The sequence below is a fragment of the Salvia miltiorrhiza genome, chromosome 6, assembly GCF_028751815.1.
Source record: "Salvia miltiorrhiza cultivar Shanhuang (shh) chromosome 6, IMPLAD_Smil_shh, whole genome shotgun sequence".
Lineage (NCBI taxonomy): Eukaryota > Viridiplantae > Streptophyta > Magnoliopsida > Lamiales > Lamiaceae > Salvia > Salvia miltiorrhiza.
Window position 1 is genome coordinate 4,329,176 of NC_080392.1, and position 18,792 is coordinate 4,347,967.

The following is an 18,792-nucleotide window of genomic DNA, read 5'->3' on the forward strand; positions in this document are numbered from 1 at the left end:
GTCGATCGCGGGCCAGCCAGCGGCGACTCCGGGCAAGCCAACGGCGGCGGGAACTCCGAGCAAGACGAACGACCGAAGGCCAGATCCGTCGACCCCAGGCGAACAGCAGCAGCTCCAGCGGCTTCCAGTCGACGGTGCTCGCCGAGATCCAGTTGCAGCGGCGGCGGATCTGCCATGGAGGAGAGGCGGAGGCGACGGAGCGGCGGCGTGGTTGCGCTGCTGCGCCTGGTTCCAGCGGCCGAGGGAGCGAGGGAGTCGAGGGTGGCGACACCTGGTGGCTGGTCGCGGTGGCCGAAGGAGAGGAGGGGAGGAGGCGACGGCGAGGCGGCGCGCCGGAGGCGGCGCCGCCCTCAGCCGAACAGAGAGGGAAAGGCGAGAGAGAGAGGTCCGAGAGTTAGAGAGAGAGAGAAGCTTGAATGTGTGTGTTTGAGTGTTTGTGTGTGTATATTTAGGTTAGAAAAGGGAGCCGGGTTTGGGCCGGGTTTCAGCCGGGTTTGGGCCGGGTTTGAGCCGGGTTTGGGCCGAAAATATTGGGCTCCTTCTTGGGCCGATTTAATTAATTGTTTGGGGCTTATTCAAAGAAAAACATGATAGACTTAATTTATCTAATTAATTTGGGCTTATATCTATTTAAATTATTTGAGCTCTTAATTATTAATTTAAATTGAGCTTGATTAATTTAATTATATATATTGACCTTTAAATTAATTATTTAAATGGAGTTCTTTATTTCAAGTATTTATAAAGGGATTATAAAATAAAATATTTTGAGTTAAACTCTCATTTAAATTAATTCTTTTCAAACGACTTATTAATATGGATTATTTGAAAAGGATTAAATTGTTTTATGTATGAGAAAGCATGATCTATGATGATATAATTTATCTATGTAATATTATAGGTTTTGTTTTTAAATGACGGAATATTTGACTTGATGACATAAATAGAACGAGTTATGATTAATGCGCATGTTGATGTTCGAATAAATAGTTTCGAACCTAAATGATAGTTATGTGATAATGTTTTGAGTCTAAGGTTTTGACGAGATAAGATTAATATTAAAATTTACTAATTACTTTAAGGGTGATGATGGGCTCACTTATTGGGCTTCATGATTTTATTATCTTGGGCCTCATTTGTTGGGCTCTAGAATTTAATTGATGTTGGGCCTAATATTATTAATGCACTGGGCTTCGAATTTGTTCATTTGGGCTCGAATTAAATTCCTTTTGGGCCTAGTTTATTTTATTGGGCCGGAGATTAATTCAATTGGGCTTTGCTTATTTTATTTCCATTGGGCTAATATATATATTGTTTGGACTCTATTATTTTTATAAATGGGCTCTTATTATTTATTTTGATTGGGCTTCTATTAATTGTTAATAATGGATTTATTATTTTTATTAATTGAACTCCTACTATTTTAATTGATTAAGTTCAATGAAATTTATTAGTTAAGACCAATGAGATTTATTAATTTAGGCCCATTATTTAATCCTAATTATTTTAATTAGTGATAAATTTTAAGACTTACTAATTATTAATTAGTAAGTGAATTAGATTATTTTAAGATGAGTAGATTATTAAAGATTTATAATCCGACCTCATAAGACGAGATTTAATTCCTTAAATAGGATTAGCATCTCATAATTTAATTAAAGGAATATGAGTCATGCATAATCATTTCACGCATCCTCATTTATTGAGATTTTTCGAGAATTAGAATCTTATTTTATTTTCTCGGATTAAAGGTCAAGCACCAGAGTTAGAGCTAAACCGTGAGTCTGCTATTCAGGTAGGCTTTCTATGTATAAACTAAAATTATATATTAGAATTGTTAAGACTTTATGCTTATGAATTTAAATGATATTGTCAATGCCTAAATGCTTTATGTTTTATTATTAATTGCCTATCTGATGTTAATCGAATTCGGATTCTGGATGGGACCGCAAATCCCTTCAGAATTAGTGTACACCTTGTGATCGTGAGTCATCTAGCGGGTTGGCCGATCATAGTGTCCGTAGAGGGAGGCCTCCCTCTCGGCACGAGTTACTGATATGGTGATTAATGATATAAAATACCTGCGCGGGTTATTGATGAAAGAAATGATATTATGTTTGGTAAATACGAGTCTTTAAAGGAAAACCCTCGTATTTTACTACTGTTGAAAGGCTTGACAATAAAATATTATGCATATATGTAAATTTCGGCAAGTGTCCACTAAGTACTTTTGTACTTAGCCCTGCATGTATTTTTAAATGTGCAGGTTGAGCGGTGATCGAGGATGTAGTGTGCAAGCGGAGCTTTGTCAAACTAGGATGATTACCTCAGAGTAGAGTATATGTCTTCATACATATACTCAAATTGTTATTCCGCTGCGAACACTGATTATGTTAAGATATTATGTCAAACAATATGTATTATTTAATAATGTACTAAAACTATTGAGTACCCCGTTTTGGGATAATATTATGTACGGTCCCCTTGTGGCCTTCATTGATATCTAGATATTTCGATTGATTTCCTTATACAAGTCGAGTCATCAAGAAACCGAATATGCCCCTTTCTTACTCCCGTTCCTAAATTCCCTCCCTTAGTCGCGGTTTCCCCGAATTTGCTATCCTTAGCAAGTGCGGTCGTGACAGCTGAAGAAGCTAACTGTTGAATTGGAGAAATCAAGGAGATATGAGGTCGTTGCCATGTCACCAATTACTTTCAAGGTTAAGTATTCGAACAAAACATTCAAAATGAATCTAGAAACGCAGTCATGCAGTTGTGTGTAGTGGAATATGAACTTGTTACCATGCTCGCATGCAGTTGCCGCAATAAGGTAGTACATTAGTTTTTATATTTCATTGATCTAATAATGTCAAAAGTATAACTTATATATTGTCTCCAATTTTTCTATCTATCTATTTAGGTATGTAGGTGATGATATATCTAAGCACGTTGGGGATTATTATCAAGCTACAAAACTGTCAGGCGTACTCCTATCGAGTAAATTCAGTGCCGCCACTTACTTCATGGATGATTCCAGCTAATCTTCAAGGGCTAGCCATTGATCCTCCTAAAATCGGTCGACAATCTGGACGACCGAAGACTACGCGTCATCGAGGCCTAACTGAAAGAAGTGCACAAGCACCCAGAGCTACTGGATCTGAAAATGTTCCTTCAACTAGCACCAGTCGTGCCTCAAGTGCCAATCGTGCTCCAAGAACCTGTAGTTTGTGTGGATCCGAATCACACGTTAGAGACACATGTCCTTATTTGGTCAGCAACTACTGATATGTTGTTGGATGGTTGTTGTCATGAATTTCGAACAAGTTATCTGCATTTCACGTATTCGTAATATTGACATTTCTATATGACACTATGCTCAAATTTGAAACTATGCGCCTATATGACACTATGCGCATTTGCGCATTGAGCATTCATTTTAATGTAAAATTATGAAATTACTAGAACATTTATTATTTAGATATTTAGTCTATAATTATATAATGATATACTCCCTCCGTCCCGCTAAAGTTGGCAACATTCGTTTCGGCACGAAGATTAAGAAATTGAGTGTTATATGTTTTAATAGAGTGTGGCCTACAATTGTTGACTAAATTAGTGAGTAAATGTTGACTTAATTAAAGTAATTTTGACATTTTTAGAAAGTGGCCTACAATTGTTGACCAAATTAGTGAGTAATTGTTGACTTAATTAAAGTAAACTTTTGCCATTTTTAGAAAGTGGCCAACTTTAGTGGGACACCCAAAATAGAAATGTTGCCAACTTTAATGGGACGGAGGGAGTATTTCTTTTGCTCGTTTTTATAAATATATTTTTTTGTGCTCATTTATATATTTTTATAAATATATTTTTATAAATATATAATTATAAAAAATTATTGCTCATTTAGTTTAAAAATCTCTGCGCATTGAGCAATGCTTTTTTGTTGGAATATTTATACAACTATGCGCAAATTTGAAACTATGCGCCTATATGACACTATGCGCATTTGCGCATTGAGCATTCATTTTAATGTAAAATTATGAAATTACTAGAACATTTATTATTTAGATATTTAGTCTATAATTATATAATGATTTATTTCTTTTGCTCATTTTTATAAATATATTTTTTTGTGCTCATTTATATATTTTTATAAATATATAATTATAAAAAATTATTGCTCATTTAGTTTAAAAATCTCTGCGCATTGAGCAATGCTTGTTTGTTGGAATATTTATACAACTATGCGCAAATTTGAAACTATGCGCCTATATGACACTATGCGCATTTGCGCATTGAGCATTCATTTTAATGGAAAATTATGAAATTACTAGAACATTTATTATTTAGATATTTAGTCTGTAATTATATAATGATTTATTTCTTTTGCTCGTTTTTATAAATATATTTTTTTGTGCTCATTTATATATTTTTATAAATATATAATTATAAAAAATTATTGCTCATTTAGTTTAAAAATCTCTGCGCATTGAGCAATGCTTTTTTGTTGAAATTGATTTAATAAAATAAAGACTTGTAAAGAATTTTCGCATTGAAATTTAATGAAATTGATTTAAAGTAGAAAATTGTAATATTTATTTGAAATTACAAATATATGTATTTTTTAGATATTTAATAGTTATTAAATATATACAATTTATATAATGTTTTTTAGATTTTTAGTGATTTCTAGATATAGAAATTAGAAATAGGCCATGCGCATAGCATCAATACTATGGTTTTGCAAAATTTGACACTATGCGCCTAAATGCAGCTATGCGCAAATTTGCGCATATAGTAGGCAATGCACAATACTGCTCATAAATTACTAATAAATTGGAATCAAACCATTTGTAAAGCTCATTTAAAACTGTCCATGCACATCACAACAAATTTAGTTGACAAGTTCGTCATAATCCAAACAAAATCTCACATACAACATCTATTCAACTCCGCACATACTAAAAGCACTAGCAGCAATAATCTCCCTGTATTTTTTCACTCGTGTGTTGCCCCAAGTAATATTAGGAGCACCAGAGATTATGCGCTCCATCACCATGCAAGCAAAAGGACCACATGAACTATAATCCTTCTGACTAAATTGCTCGTCCGGTGCAGGGATATAGAGTGTCAATGGATGCATCTTCCTTTCCCATCCACACACATTCGACGTCCAATAGCCGGCATCTTCCAAAATCTTCCCGAATAAACTCAACAATGGTTGGATCTCGGCTCCATGCTTTGCTTTCGCGGCTTCATCCAAACCATAATATAGTGGATCGTGTAGCTTGGCCTCCAAACGTCCGAGGTATATTCTAACAACCACGTAATGTCCTTTAATCCAACATGGAACAACAACCTACATAGATAATTTATAATAGAACAATATTAGACCTTCAAATATGTCTACCTAGATAATTATAATCTACAACTATTCTAATATTAGAGATATAAGACCTGTGTGGCACTAAACCAATTTTGTGCCATTGACGACCCGCTCTCTCCTTTAACCATGGATAAGACGGATTTAGGGACATTCCAATCATGAAAGGAGTCATATGATCCAGGAATAGTATGGTTCAACTTTGTACTAAAGAAGCAGCAACTCCAATATTGATCACAAACTCGCTGTTCAAAAAAACAAAATAAATTTCATGACATATGCAAATGAAAACTACATGTGCACAATATTGAAGTTGCACAAAAGAACTTACATATAGATCAAAAGAGGCTACCACCGTGTTCTCAAATGTAACAAATGGAAGAATTGAAACCCGACGTATCAGCTTCGATTGACAGCTCAATATGAACAAATCAAGAACCTATGGCGATGGTGTAACATTATCAACACGAGGAAAATCGCCTTCCTCGGTGCCCTTGTCGGGTATATCATCACTCTGTCTTGCATCGGGTGCCGGTGTAGGTCGATGAACAGGAGAACGAACAACCGTAGCTCGGACACTCTTACAACTAAAAAAACCCTTCAACTCCTCGAAAAACCCCTTCAATGTCCCCTTGACCCGTTCATGTAAAGCATCGATGTGCCTTTTCATTCACTCCTCGTGTGCCTCATCCATCCTCCTCACAACTGTCTCCATAAATTCACGGTCTACACGCCGGTTAGCATGATCGCCGCTACTAGATGATGAAGATGTAGTAGGTGGCCGAACACGCTTTTCCCTAGCTCGTCTACGACGACCCTCTTCATGGGAAGATGAACTCCGCGCCCGTGTGTCCATCACTGTCGCAGCCAAATCATGCGCAGAAATAGGTATATCATGCAGAGCTCCTCCTTCCTCTTGTTCTTGCTCTTCAACATGAATGTCGTGTGAAGGCCCATGTGGGAAATCCTGATTAGGAGCTTCATCATGTTGTGCCCCCATATACACACGAGCTTCATCATGCTGTGCCCCCATATACACACCAATGGTAGATAAGTAGTACATAGTGCTGACTTCAAATTCGTCTGCGACCAACTCCAATATCTCTTGCTCCTACATAAAAATGAAAATATAAAGAATCATTTCTGTTTAAAAATTAAAAATAACTCCTAATTTAATTTGTAAATGGACTTGGTAATACATCATGACATTAAAATAAATCTCTAATTCAATTTCTTGAGTAATTTCGAATTTCTTATTTTAATTTCTAAACGAGGAATTCGCATTTCAAACATGAAATTTCAAGAATTTAAATGCCTCACATATTGCAAACATTATAATGGCCTTTTCTGTCAACTAAACAAAATAAATGTATTTATAAGAAAAATTAGTGTAATAAAATTCTATCTACAAATATTTAATCGCACAACAAATGATTACATAAATTAATAAAGAAAACATCTAAGTACCTCTTTCTCGAAGAAGGGCCGTAAATCCTTCGTAGTCGGTCTACTACGAAACTTCCACTTCAAACATCTAGGGTGCGCAAACTCAGCAACACAATTACCGACCACATTACCTAAATTGGGCACAATCTCAAGCGACCACACATGCAACGCCCAAACAGGTCCATACAATTTATACTGTTTTTTAGACTTGCAATTTGTCGTATAGTAACACAACAAATTATACGTATACGCCCCCCCACAGAAATTGGTTAAATGCATCAAGATCATCTACCAATGCCCAAACCCAATGCTCAATTGTTTTATCAGTCTCATAACCTACAAGCATGCCATATAGGACTATAATGTAGGCAATCCTCAAGTATAAACTACCATCCTCATCATCAATTTCAAAATTCTCAAAAAGATCAATGAGGGTTGATAGTTTCACATGAGACTCACCACAATTAAATTTATTAAACACTTCCACTCCACTCAAATCATGATTACGCGACATATCTACATTAAAATCACCAAAATTAAGACCAGTCACTAAAGCATAACCCCTCTTCGAAAAATGAACTCTCGTATTATTCAATAAAAAGAAAAGACCATCACGGCTTGACTTTATTTGGCGAGAGACTACTTGATGAACGGCCATTGCACATTTCGGACCAGGATTCCAATCCAATAAATGTCCAAAACAACCCCGTAAAAATCTATTTAACAATTGTTCACCACCTTTATCCTTTAAATTTTTCTTCACTTTGTCTAAATACTTGATTTTATAATAAGTGCCAACGTCCGAAGTTACATTAATAGTGCTTGGTCTCAATAGAGCCCCCTGTTACAAGCAAAAAAATATTTCAATAACAAAAATAACTTCGAAAACATTTCCAAAACAGAATTCAAAATAATGCGCAGACAATACTATTATGCGGAAACAAACAATGCGCATAAATTATTAACTATGCGGAAAAATTATTAACTATGCGGAAAAATTATTAACTATGCGGAAAAATTCGCAAAAATTATTACAGGGTTATGCGCATACAATCAATGCGGAAAAATGATTAACTATGCGAATTATGCGCATACAATCAATGCAGAAAAATTCAAAATAAATCAATTATTAACTATGCGCAATCTTCAAAACAAATCAAACTATGCGGTAAAATTAAAAACAAATAAATTATTTAACATTTATGCGCAAACAATCTTCGCCAAATTTGTTATAATAAAATCCCACAATTTAGCCAAACAATACGCAAAATGGCAAGGATTTGGGAATGGCTAAAAAGGTATTGACTAAAAAGAAAACAAAATCACAAACAATACGTAAAAAAATCACAATCTTCAACCCATTAGTAAAAAATTCACATTTTTTAATTGTTTAAAAATTCACAACACCCACTTGCGGAAATCATATACAATTTCTTTTGCCCATTTTTTCCTATGTAAAATTATAAAAAGAAAAAAAAATTCACAAAATAAGCATTCAACTAATTCACAAACCTCTTCAACTGCGGCCATAATCTCCAACGTCGTCTGAAATGAAAATAAGTCCGTTGCTCTAGGTTTCAAGGAAGCAAGAAATGAAATGGCAAGGATTTGGGAATGAAAGGGAAATTAAATCGCGCAAAACACCACAACTATGCGGACGAAATGGAATGAGCAATTTAGGGGCAATTCAAATTCAGACATAGTAATGACAAATCTATCTACCAACTACTGTTCCCAATAAAGCAGTCAAATGAGAATCAATATGTGTCAGTGTATTTCGTCCAGAAGGTGAATATAATTACATAAGTTGCGCAGTAATTGAAATTATGCGCAAATTCACAATGTATGCGCAAATTACATAAGTTCAAATTCAATGTATGCGCAAATTCACAATGTATGCGCAAATAAAAAAGTGTATGTGCATACTTTACTTATTATTTGATGGTCTTTGCGCAAATTCAATGTATGCGCAGTAGATTTGAGAAAAAATCAATCTATGCGCATAGTTCAAATTCAATGCTTGAGAAAAACTCAATCTATATATGCGCAAAAAAAGCAAATAAACAAGACAAAACTAACAATGATACCGGTAATCGGTTCCGATTAACCGATAAACCGGTTCGGTAATACCAATGATACATTTATTCCCTGAGCCATTTCTCCGCTTACAATAGTGGCGTCGTCTTTTAGCTCAAGTAAAATTTCTCTCAGATTTTCACTGCAATTCTTAGTCAATTTTGCGTAAACTGTAACCAATTAATCAAAATTTTGTTTACCGATGCAGAAATTCGACGGAAGGAAGCTGAAAATAACAAATGGCGTTAGGGCTGATATTGGGGATTGGGAGGACGTTCAGGAAGAAGCGAGCGTCGTCGCTAGATATTCTGACGTCGAAGAGGAGTCATAAAGGCTATTACAAGGGCAAAAATTGCAAGCCCACCGGTTTCCACACTCGAAAAGGTCAGCTTCTTCCACTTTATGCAAAATTACTCGTTGAGAATTTCATATCTTGTAGAGCTCAATTCTGAGTTTGAGGGTGTTGGTATAGGCAATTTCTACCTGTCTTTGTATGTCTATTGAGAATCGCACTAATCACTCTGTTTGGTAGGTGATGCTAATTGCTAGAGCCAGGAGAATACACTGGGCCACACTGGCTGCATTTGCATATATTAATATGTGTGTGTTTGTGTGTAATTGTGTGCAAAAGATGGTATACTGCAAATGCCTTGTTCTGGTGCTATAATTGTGTTTTATTTGGATGGGAATGGTAACCTATTATGGCTTATAGCTTGTTTGTCTATGTTTGTTGAAAGAGACTAGTTTTTATCGCTTGATCTGAAAATTGTCCATTGTGGCTTGGTCTATGACTCTGTGATGTGAGTGTTTGGAGATGATTTCTAGTGTGTTTCTGAAAAGGTTTGCGGAGTAACTTCTGCACTAATTTCAAATAATGTGCACAATTTTTCTTGTTTAAAATCTCAGGAGGCAAGCTCAGTGCGGTCTTTTTCTATATGTTAGTATTTGTTTAAATTGATTAACAAATGTTACCTTTATAAGTGAAGGTGAGATGCAAAGCTAAACTCAACATATATATTTGAAAATTTGATTCCCTGATTCCTCCAAACTTAAAAGTGGCCTCTATAAAATTTTCAAGCTCTTTGAACGTGTAACCAGATGTATGTGCTTCACCAAGAAAGTGTTGAGTTTACATCTTTTTATATGATGTATTATTAGACAATAAAGTTTCCATTAGAGCATATTTTATGCTTATGGGATCGGGATGTGCTTACTTTGATTATATTGGATGACTAGATTTTGTGTTATATTAGGCTAACTGGTAGGACTAAAAATGCTGGTTATTTTTATTGCAAACATAGTGAAAACTTGGGAATGGTTGATAGGTCATGAATTAAGAGTGTTCTGGAGATATAAGAATCTAACAGTATTTGTATCTCAGGATTGTTTCTAATCTACATCTAACTATGTGAAAGGAATATTTCAACTTAAAAGCAACAGTTACTTCGACATGTATGAACTTGTATTCTAAGCCAGGTTGCCTTATATCCTCATCCTCAAAAGTATAAATGCTAGATGCTCTGGGTTCTGATTTGTCGAGTTAAAGTTACAAGAGCCTATCTGAGCTAAAAATCTGGCTTGATATTTGTATGCAGGTGGTTATGTTGTGGTTCCTGAAAAGATACCAAACTACGTGGTGCCAGATTTGACGGGATTCAAGGTAAAGAAATTGATTTATTTCCTAAAGGTTTATCCAAAATATAAAAATTGCGACCGACCATGCATGCTGCTACTCTATATCTGGTGAAAGTACTAGACTTTAATATATTGCACTTGAAACCCTTAGGGTGTGTTTGCTTTGAGGTATAAGGATGGGATAAGCTACATTTACCACCTTATACCTCGTTTGCGTATGAAAAATCCGGGCAGATTGTATAATTTTTCGGGCAGCTCCTTATCCCTTGGAAAAAGGGATAATTTTATACCTAAGAAAGGGTGGTATAATTTTATACCACCTTATAAGGATTAAGGAGTGGATAAATATATTATCCTTTAAACCAAACAAGATATGAAAAATGTGGTCGCCACTTTAAGTGATAAATTTATACCTCATTATATTATCCCTACATTTAGAGGGATAAAAAGCAAACACACCCTTAAAGTTTAAGTATTATGAATGCAATATGCCAATAGATTATTAGTCTAGTTTGGGGTGAGTGTATTGGTAAGTTGTAATATAATGAGCTACCCACAAATGATGGGGCCAAAATTTGATGCATTCCATATGTAAATTAGCTGATATAGAATTTTGTTTCCTGATTTTTAGGTAGATTAGGCTAGGGGACTGACGACTGTCTATGAACAATTAGAGAAAATAGCCATCAAACAATAAGGTTGTCTACTTCAAATTTAAGGAGTGATATAGAAAAATATTCTTGTGTTTGCTAACAAAAGATATCATGTAACATGTTTGTGCACATTAATGATATGTGCTTCATTGGAAAATAGTAGCATTGTGACGGACATTTACTTTGGTTGATAGATTAGATTGACAATACAGATGATCGAGTATTTGAAGGATCAAACGATCAATCAAGCTCAATATTGTTCAGTCCATATAAATACGTGGTGGATTTAGACTGTACTGTTTTTTGATTGTTCATGTTCTTGTTTTTCTCTTGTTTTCAGCTAAAGCCGTACGTATCACAGTGTGGAATACAGGCTTTCGAGTCATCTAAATGAACGTGCTCGGCTTAGTCTCCTTGCGATGCTGCTGCTCAGTCTGATATGTTTAAACTAATAACTGAAAAAAAAATATTTCATTTTCCCTCCGAAAGTACACCTTTATGATTTAAACTGAAATGGACTAAATGGTGATATTTTCACTTTCAGATATTACTTTTCATGGATTATAGACTAGTGAAAGTTTGAGTTTGGTATAGTTTAGATTTATTGTGGCCCATTTTGTTTTAATTGCAAAGGATTTTGTTTAGGAATACAATTGTTGGGAAAAACTTGAGGACGAAGGTTTAAAACTACCAGACCCTTCGTCCTCATAAAAAGCATCCCGTCCTTATAAAGTAGTTGAATTTGTTGTCAGTAGAATAAGGTTTCACTTTATTGTGAGTAGAAGTAAAAAATAGATTGGATATATTTTATATGAACGGACGAAAATGTAATTGGATACATTTTATGAGAACTGAGGGAGTAATATTTTTATTCAAAAGTGCATAAATAGAAACACTAATTGGTAATAAATAAATTTATCTTAGTTGATTTCTTTGTATTATATACTAGGAGAGGGCTAGAAGTGTAGTTTAGTGAAAATTTTTGACATCGTAAAGCACAACATGAGATAACCAACATTTGAATAAGTTGACATCGTAAACTAACGAACTTTTAAGTAAATGCTAGAAATTGGTAAACCACCATCAAAATATATTCTAGAAGCATTTCCGCTTGAGCATAAAAAAAATTATATGTGCATTAATTGTAAGGGTTAATGGCATGTAAATTACTAAACTATAGTCCAATTCTGATCTGTGTACCGCAATTCAAAGTGTATCATGAAAATTCCTACACTATTAATTTGATCTGATTTAGTTACTCCGGCCAATTTCCGGCAAGGGTATTTTGGGTATTCTACATACGTGTCTATTTAAAGTTGTGTTGGAATCATGTTGGCGTCCATGTGTCATCCAACTGGATCAAAGCTACACATGGCGTCCATGTGTTTATTTCAGCCCAACTTTTTCTCTCTCTAGCTAGCACGCCACCCCACTCACCCGCTGCCTGGCACAAACTCCGCTGCGCCGCCGCCCAAGAATCCCAACTCCACGCTAATCAACGGCGGCAGAAAATCCCCGCCGTCCGTCTATGAAGAAACAGTCAAAGAAGTCCTTTCCGAGACCCCGTCATCCCCAAACAACGATTACTGCATATTCCAAGATTCCATGAGAGTGACAGGATGCTCCACCAAAACGACCTTGCCGCAAAGAAGCCCTCCGACTACGGGGTCTCTCTTCTCTTATACGAAAAATTCACAAGTCATAAATTTTACTGCCTCAAGAACTCAAGGCAGCTAAGAACAACAGATTTTGTACCAGCCGCACACCTCAACTTCCAAAGGTTCATTCTCTTTTTTTTTGTATAATAGAGGTACTTCTTCATACATTCCTTTACGGGAAGTGGGTGTTAGGATGTTGAATGTGTTGGCTTTGAAAAGTTGAGGGCGACGGACGGTGGTTGAGATAACTTGGGGAAGAGAGACCTCGTCGTCTTTAGCCGGAGTACGGAGAGAACTTGGGGAAGAGGGGGGGAGAAAGACCAGTGGCGGCGGTGAGCTGTTGTCGCTGGAGATCAGAGAGAAACATGGGAATCAGGGGTGTCGTGAGTAGAGGGAGGCGGCGGCGTCTTTGCCGTCGCCGAGGAAAGAGGCGGCGCTTCGTGGGGCGGCGCCTTCACCCAGATCTGAGAGTTGCAGGACAGAGGGTGTTCAGGCGGCGCCGCTGGTGTTGGGTGCGATTCAGAGAGGGAGAGAGTCGAGCGGACTCTGTTCATATGAGGGTCTCGCGCTTGGGGTTGAGTCGGGGAGTGAGTTGGTGGCGGCGGTTCGCCGCTGCTGTAGTCCCCGGAGAAGCGAGCCGAGAAGGAAGAGAGTGATAAGTGTGGACAGCGTGAACGTGGAGAGAGAGAGAGAGATACTTGAGAGGCGACAGGGAGGAGAGCCGACGCCGTCCGGCCTCGCCGGAGATTGAGGGGCGGCGGCGATTGGTTGAGGAAAGAGGCATCTGAGAAGTGTGCGTGAGTGTTGAAGGAAGAGAGAGAGAGAGAGTAATGGAGGTAGGGCTGAGAACGATAACTGCAAATTAAATAAAAAACGACAACGTTTTTATTTGGGGCGAATTCTATTCTACCCACCTTCCTCAAACCACATTTTAAAAATACCCACTTTTTGAGATACATTCAAGCCATAACCATTTCATTATTTTAATATTTGTTTGGTTCCCAAAAGATGTGCAGGCAATCATTAGGAGTCAGGTAATGATTGAGATCGAGTGTACCCGCTTTTGTTTTCCGTGTTAAATATAAGTTCTATTTCTTGTACTTTGTTTCAGGTTTTTCAAAATACGGAAATTGCGCATAATGTGCGCATTGTATATGTTAATTACCGCATTTATCTCCTAATGTGCGCATTTTATTGGATCCCCGAATTTGCGCATTGTATATGTTCTTAATTCCATAATTTGCGCATTGTATGTCCTTATGTGCGCATTTTATTTAATTTCCTACTTTGCGCATTCTATTTCCTATGAATTAAATGCACATTTTATAAGATTAAGAGTAATATTGTATATTAAATGCGAATTAAATGCGCATTCTATTTCATATTTCCTATGAATTAAATGCTCATTTTATAGAATTGGCTCCTTCTATTAATAGCTTAAGCGAAGGTTCTATTTGTGAAATAGGAAATAGAATGCCCACTTTATTTAAGCGCATTTTATTAAACCTTATAGAACCCCACTTTATTAAACCTTATAGAACCCCACAATTTTTTACATGAATGCGCATTTTATAAGGTTCTATTAAACCCCACTTTATTAAACCTTATAGAATCCCACAGCTATCCAAGGTTCTATTAAATGCGCACTTTATTTTATTTCCTTATTTCCTATTAAATGCGCATTCTATGTACCTTGCTTTTGATTTTCTTTACTCGTGAAGATGTACTATAGCTTACACTATTTATCTTGTGAATGAATTGTCCACATCAACAAGTACACTTATCTCACGGGTGAGGTATTTCATGCTTTCATATATTGGTTTGGTGGTGGGTATGGGAGACAACCTCGTTCTTTTGAAACATAATAAATGATCTGAACTTTTGTCCGAAACGTTCGAAACACAACAAATTTGAAGTTTCTACCTTTGACGAAGTGAAGAGATTTGGTGAAGAGGTGACTGTAATTTAATTTAGTGGTTATTAAGCAAGCAAATGTTGTTTTTTAAATGACGCTCGTTTCATTTATTTTTATTTGATTTTACCATGCTCGTTTTTTTTTATGTGCGATGAGGATACATGTTTTTATTTTTCACATAGTGTGGATACATGTTTTGCATGTGGATAAATGTTCCTTGCCAAGTAAAAATGTTATTAGAATTTTTGTAAATAATTTGGACACAATTTAATCGATTTGAAATCAGTCTACGAATTTGCGCAGTCATTTGTATAAAACTATGCGCAAGTAGAAAATACAATGCTTTTAGAACCAATCTCCGGCAATTTGAGCATTTGAATCTAAATATCTCAACCAATTTGCGCAATCATTGTAGTTTATGTTTGTTAAATTTGTGCACTATTTGATTGTAGTAGATTTTAGATAAAACTTTGCTATATTTAATTTTGTACCTTTTAATGCGCATAAATGTTGTAGTACATTTTAATTATTCGCATAATCAATTTTGATGGTAATTGTCATGTTATTTTCGTAGATGACGGAGTGGAAGAATATTATTGTGAATTATGGAGGATATTGGAATGATATTCTTTATAATGGTGGGAGTGCGACCTATTGCTATGTTCGAGCTGATAATATAAATCTTTTGGAGTTAAGACAAAGTATCAATTATTATTTGGTTGCGAACTTGTCACGACCGGACTTAATTAAGGATAATTAACCCAGGAAACCATGACTAAGGAAGGGAGATAAGAAGCGGGAGTAGAAAAGGGGAGTGAATAAATAGAGAAGGATCGTACTTTTCATTAATAATGAAGGAAACATCTAATATATATAACGAAGGTTTAGTTGCAATGATTCGATTGAACTAGTGAGTTCGGATATCTCCGACTTAGCCAAAATAACATAAGACTTCTTTGAGTACGCAGCGGAAGTAATAAGGTTTCTGATTACATGTATGAAGACATGTACCCAAGAGTTTTTCAAAACATATAACATCGAGACAAAAGAAGATCCTGCTCGTCACTTCATCACCATCGGCTACTGCTCAACCTGCACATTTATAAATACATGCAGGGCTGAGTACAAAGGTACTCAGTGGGCACATAAGCCTATAATGAAATATAACATGCTTCGTAAAGTTGTAAATTGTCATGCCATCATAAACAGTACAGCAAGGGGGTTTTTCGCTAAAAGGCCCAAGCTTACTAAATTCATTTGTGATTCTTAAAGTTCGTCTGATCAGACTAAGTTCTCTTGTAATCTATCATATCTGGAATTTAGTGCCGGAGAGGTGGCCACCTCTCACGGACACTTGACCGGCCAACCCGCTCGATGACTCACGGTCACACGTGTACACTAGCCCTGGCAGGATAGCTATCAACTGCTCAGGACCCGAATTCGATTACATATCACATCAGATAGATATCATACTAAAATTTAAACATTTATAGCAAGACAATAATTGAATTAATTTACAGTTCAAATATTTGTAACGAAATAACTGTTCAAATGCAACATTAAACTCATTTTGATATATATGAAAGTAAACCCACCTGATAGAAACTTTCTGTGGTACAGTAGCTCCTTGACTGATTATTAATCTCGTGCCTGACCTTTATTACGAGAATATAAATAAGATACTGCTCGAGCAAAATCCTCAAATAATGAGAATACGGAATTAACGATGCATGATCCTTTTATGCATGAATTATTATTCTAAAATAATAATCAGGGAAATTCTATTGTTAATCCAGGCTATCGGATTTAAACAAAAGCTAAGTCTCGTCTTATGAAGCCGGATAATTAACTAAAATTTATCCGTTCTCTGCAGGGTGTTCTAATCCGCCGATTAAATAAACCCCGCTCCTCGTAGTCGATAGAAAAGAACAAATAAATACTTCGACTTACTCGCCTTAACCTCGTAAAACTCAATCGGGCTTAATAAATAGGAACAAGTAATACTATAAGTTTAAATAATTAAAAGGCTCAACATAAGGCAGCCTAATAATTAATTAAGTAGAAGTAGGCTTGAATGATTAATATGAAATGCTCAATTGAAATAATTTATTAGGCCCAACTGAATCTCTCTCTCTTAATCAGTCGAGCTCTCGCTCCCTCTCTCTCTCAGAACAGTCGAGCTCTCTCTCTCAAACATCAGTCGACTTCTCGCTTTCAGTCGAGGTTGCAGCCGCCGCCTCTGCTCCGACCGGCGTCGGCTACCGCCGATCCTAGGTCCGGCGCGACCGCACCCGTCTCTCTCTCCTCTCTCCTGCTGACAGTTCGTCCGGGGCGAGAGGGCGTGCCCTAATTTCCCTTTTCTGATTTCGATCCGCCTCCCTCTGCTCGGCGCCGCGGCGTTCTGTAAACCCGGCGATTTACAGTCGCCGTCCAGTTCTCCATCCATTAACCGGTGAATCGACGTCGTCTCGCCCTCTCCTCCGAAATTGCCGCTGTCGTCGCCTCTCAAAATCAGGGGAGGTCGCCCCAAGATTTGAGCCCTAATCCTCTTTCTCTGTCCGTCGAACTCCGGCAAGCAGCTGGGTCCTGCCCCGTCGGGCCATCGTCTGTGAGTTGCCGGTTAGCGTGTCGTCTCGATCCTGGTGTCCGGTAGTCCGCCACCACTCAACCTAAAGCTAAGTTAAAACTCGACCCTCTTTCTATCGGCTCTCAACGCGAATTAACTACAAGGCGTAATCTCTTGTTGTTTGTATAAACTCAGTTATGCACATCTAAACTACATATAAACTGTCATTTGCTCATGAGAGTATATTTGGTGATTCTGCTAAGTTCTAGAGCGTGAAGTAACCATGAATGAATCATGATGTAGTTGGTGTTTGTACTATAAAGAATGCAGCTTTTGCTAAGTCCATTATGTCTACAATGGTTTTCTATCATTAGAAACTGATCATGCTTTGGTATGCTAGATGCGTATGTTAAGAGGGTGACTGAGATAGTGTAAATACCTTGATGTATAAAGGTTGGTTGGCTGTTGTTGCTGAGTTAAAAGAACTGGAACTGCTGAACTGAAATAAATTGAACTTGTTCCTTTAAAACTGTAAGTTGCAAGTGGAAGGTGATGATGAATCAAGGCTACTCTTACCTTAAAGTGTGGCAGAGAAATGAATGAATGTTTTAACTTGCTTTTCGGATACAGCGTGTCGAATGAACTGGAACTGAAAATTGGTGTTGTTGTTTCAGTAATTGCAGGTGATCAATGGAAGAAGGTAGGGCATTAAAGCAAGGCTTACCTTGAGAACTTGGCTGAACGAAGTGGACGCTTCTATGCTCTTTGGAGAAAGCTCTTGGTGGCAGCAAAGTGATAGAGAATGTGGTGTTGTTTGGCTGGAGTCGAGACTAAGAGAATGGGGAGTTGTTGCTGCACACTTGAGTATGCTAGCTAAGAGGGTGTAGAGATAGGGTGGCTGAGTATGGGGTGGATTGGATGGGGCAGACATAGGGAAGGTGGCTGAATGACTGCACACTTGAGTGTGCTAGCCAAAAGGTGCAAAATAGGCGGCTGGAGCAGGAGGAAGGAGTGCAGTGGGGAGGCAGCCCACGTTTCCTTTCCTTTTCTTTTCTTCCCTTTGTTTACTTGTTAGCTCATGGTGTAGTTAGGAATATAGAAATGAGAGTTGATTGTGAGTAGAAAGTTTGTAAAATATGATAATGAGATTGTGGTGAATAAATGAAGTATATATATATTCCTATGTCTCGGTGATTCTGTAACTGTAACATGAATCGCGTGCTCGTATCTGCTTGATACTGTTTATTTAAATAAATCTCGTGTTTCGACATATGATTTCCCGCCTTGCTAGAATTGACAGGTTGTAAGATGAATCTAAATTAAATCCGTAGATTTAATTCATTCGTTGTTCTGATATCTAAATTAAATCCGCAGATTTAATTAACTTCTTGAGTCGGAAATAATTCACGACCTGAGTAAATATAAAAAAATAAATTCTAGTTCCATCTCGCTTAAATAAC

General features: G+C 36.9%; 4 protein-coding genes across 4 annotated transcripts; 1 reads left to right on the forward strand and 3 right to left on the reverse strand.

Annotated features, from left to right (window-relative positions):
- Positions 1-4,884: 4,884 nt before the first annotated feature.
- Positions 4,885-6,053, reverse strand: LOC130990069 (uncharacterized). The gene is made up of 4 exons (XM_057914269.1): positions 5,934-6,053; positions 5,715-5,822; positions 5,458-5,628; positions 4,885-5,359 (listed from the first exon to the last, which is right to left on the reverse strand). Exons 1-4 carry the CDS (start codon positions 6,051-6,053, stop codon positions 4,943-4,945), a joined length of 816 nt encoding a protein of 271 aa, XP_057770252.1. The 3' UTR covers positions 4,885-4,942.
- Positions 5,881-7,052, reverse strand: LOC130988072 (uncharacterized). Its single transcript, XM_057911831.1, has 2 exons — positions 6,851-7,052; positions 5,881-6,494 (listed from the first exon to the last, which is right to left on the reverse strand). Exon 2 carries the CDS (start codon positions 6,444-6,446, stop codon positions 6,054-6,056), a length of 393 nt encoding a protein of 130 aa, XP_057767814.1. The 5' UTR covers positions 6,447-6,494; positions 6,851-7,052; the 3' UTR covers positions 5,881-6,053.
- A 15-nt stretch (positions 7,053-7,067) lies between these two features.
- Positions 7,068-8,679, reverse strand: LOC130990070 (uncharacterized). Its single transcript, XM_057914270.1, has 2 exons — positions 8,342-8,679; positions 7,068-7,670 (listed from the first exon to the last, which is right to left on the reverse strand). The coding sequence occupies exons 1-2, from the start codon at positions 8,357-8,359 to the stop codon at positions 7,068-7,070; spliced, it is 621 nt and encodes a 206-aa protein (XP_057770253.1). The 5' UTR covers positions 8,360-8,679.
- Positions 8,680-8,920: 241 nt separating this feature from the next.
- LOC130988073 (uncharacterized) lies at positions 8,921-11,846 on the forward strand. Its single transcript, XM_057911832.1, has 4 exons — positions 8,921-9,024; positions 9,114-9,289; positions 10,501-10,565; positions 11,534-11,846. The coding sequence occupies exons 2-4, from the start codon at positions 9,145-9,147 to the stop codon at positions 11,585-11,587; spliced, it is 264 nt and encodes an 87-aa protein (XP_057767815.1). The 5' UTR covers positions 8,921-9,024; positions 9,114-9,144; the 3' UTR covers positions 11,588-11,846.
- Positions 11,847-18,792: the final 6,946 nt, after the last annotated feature.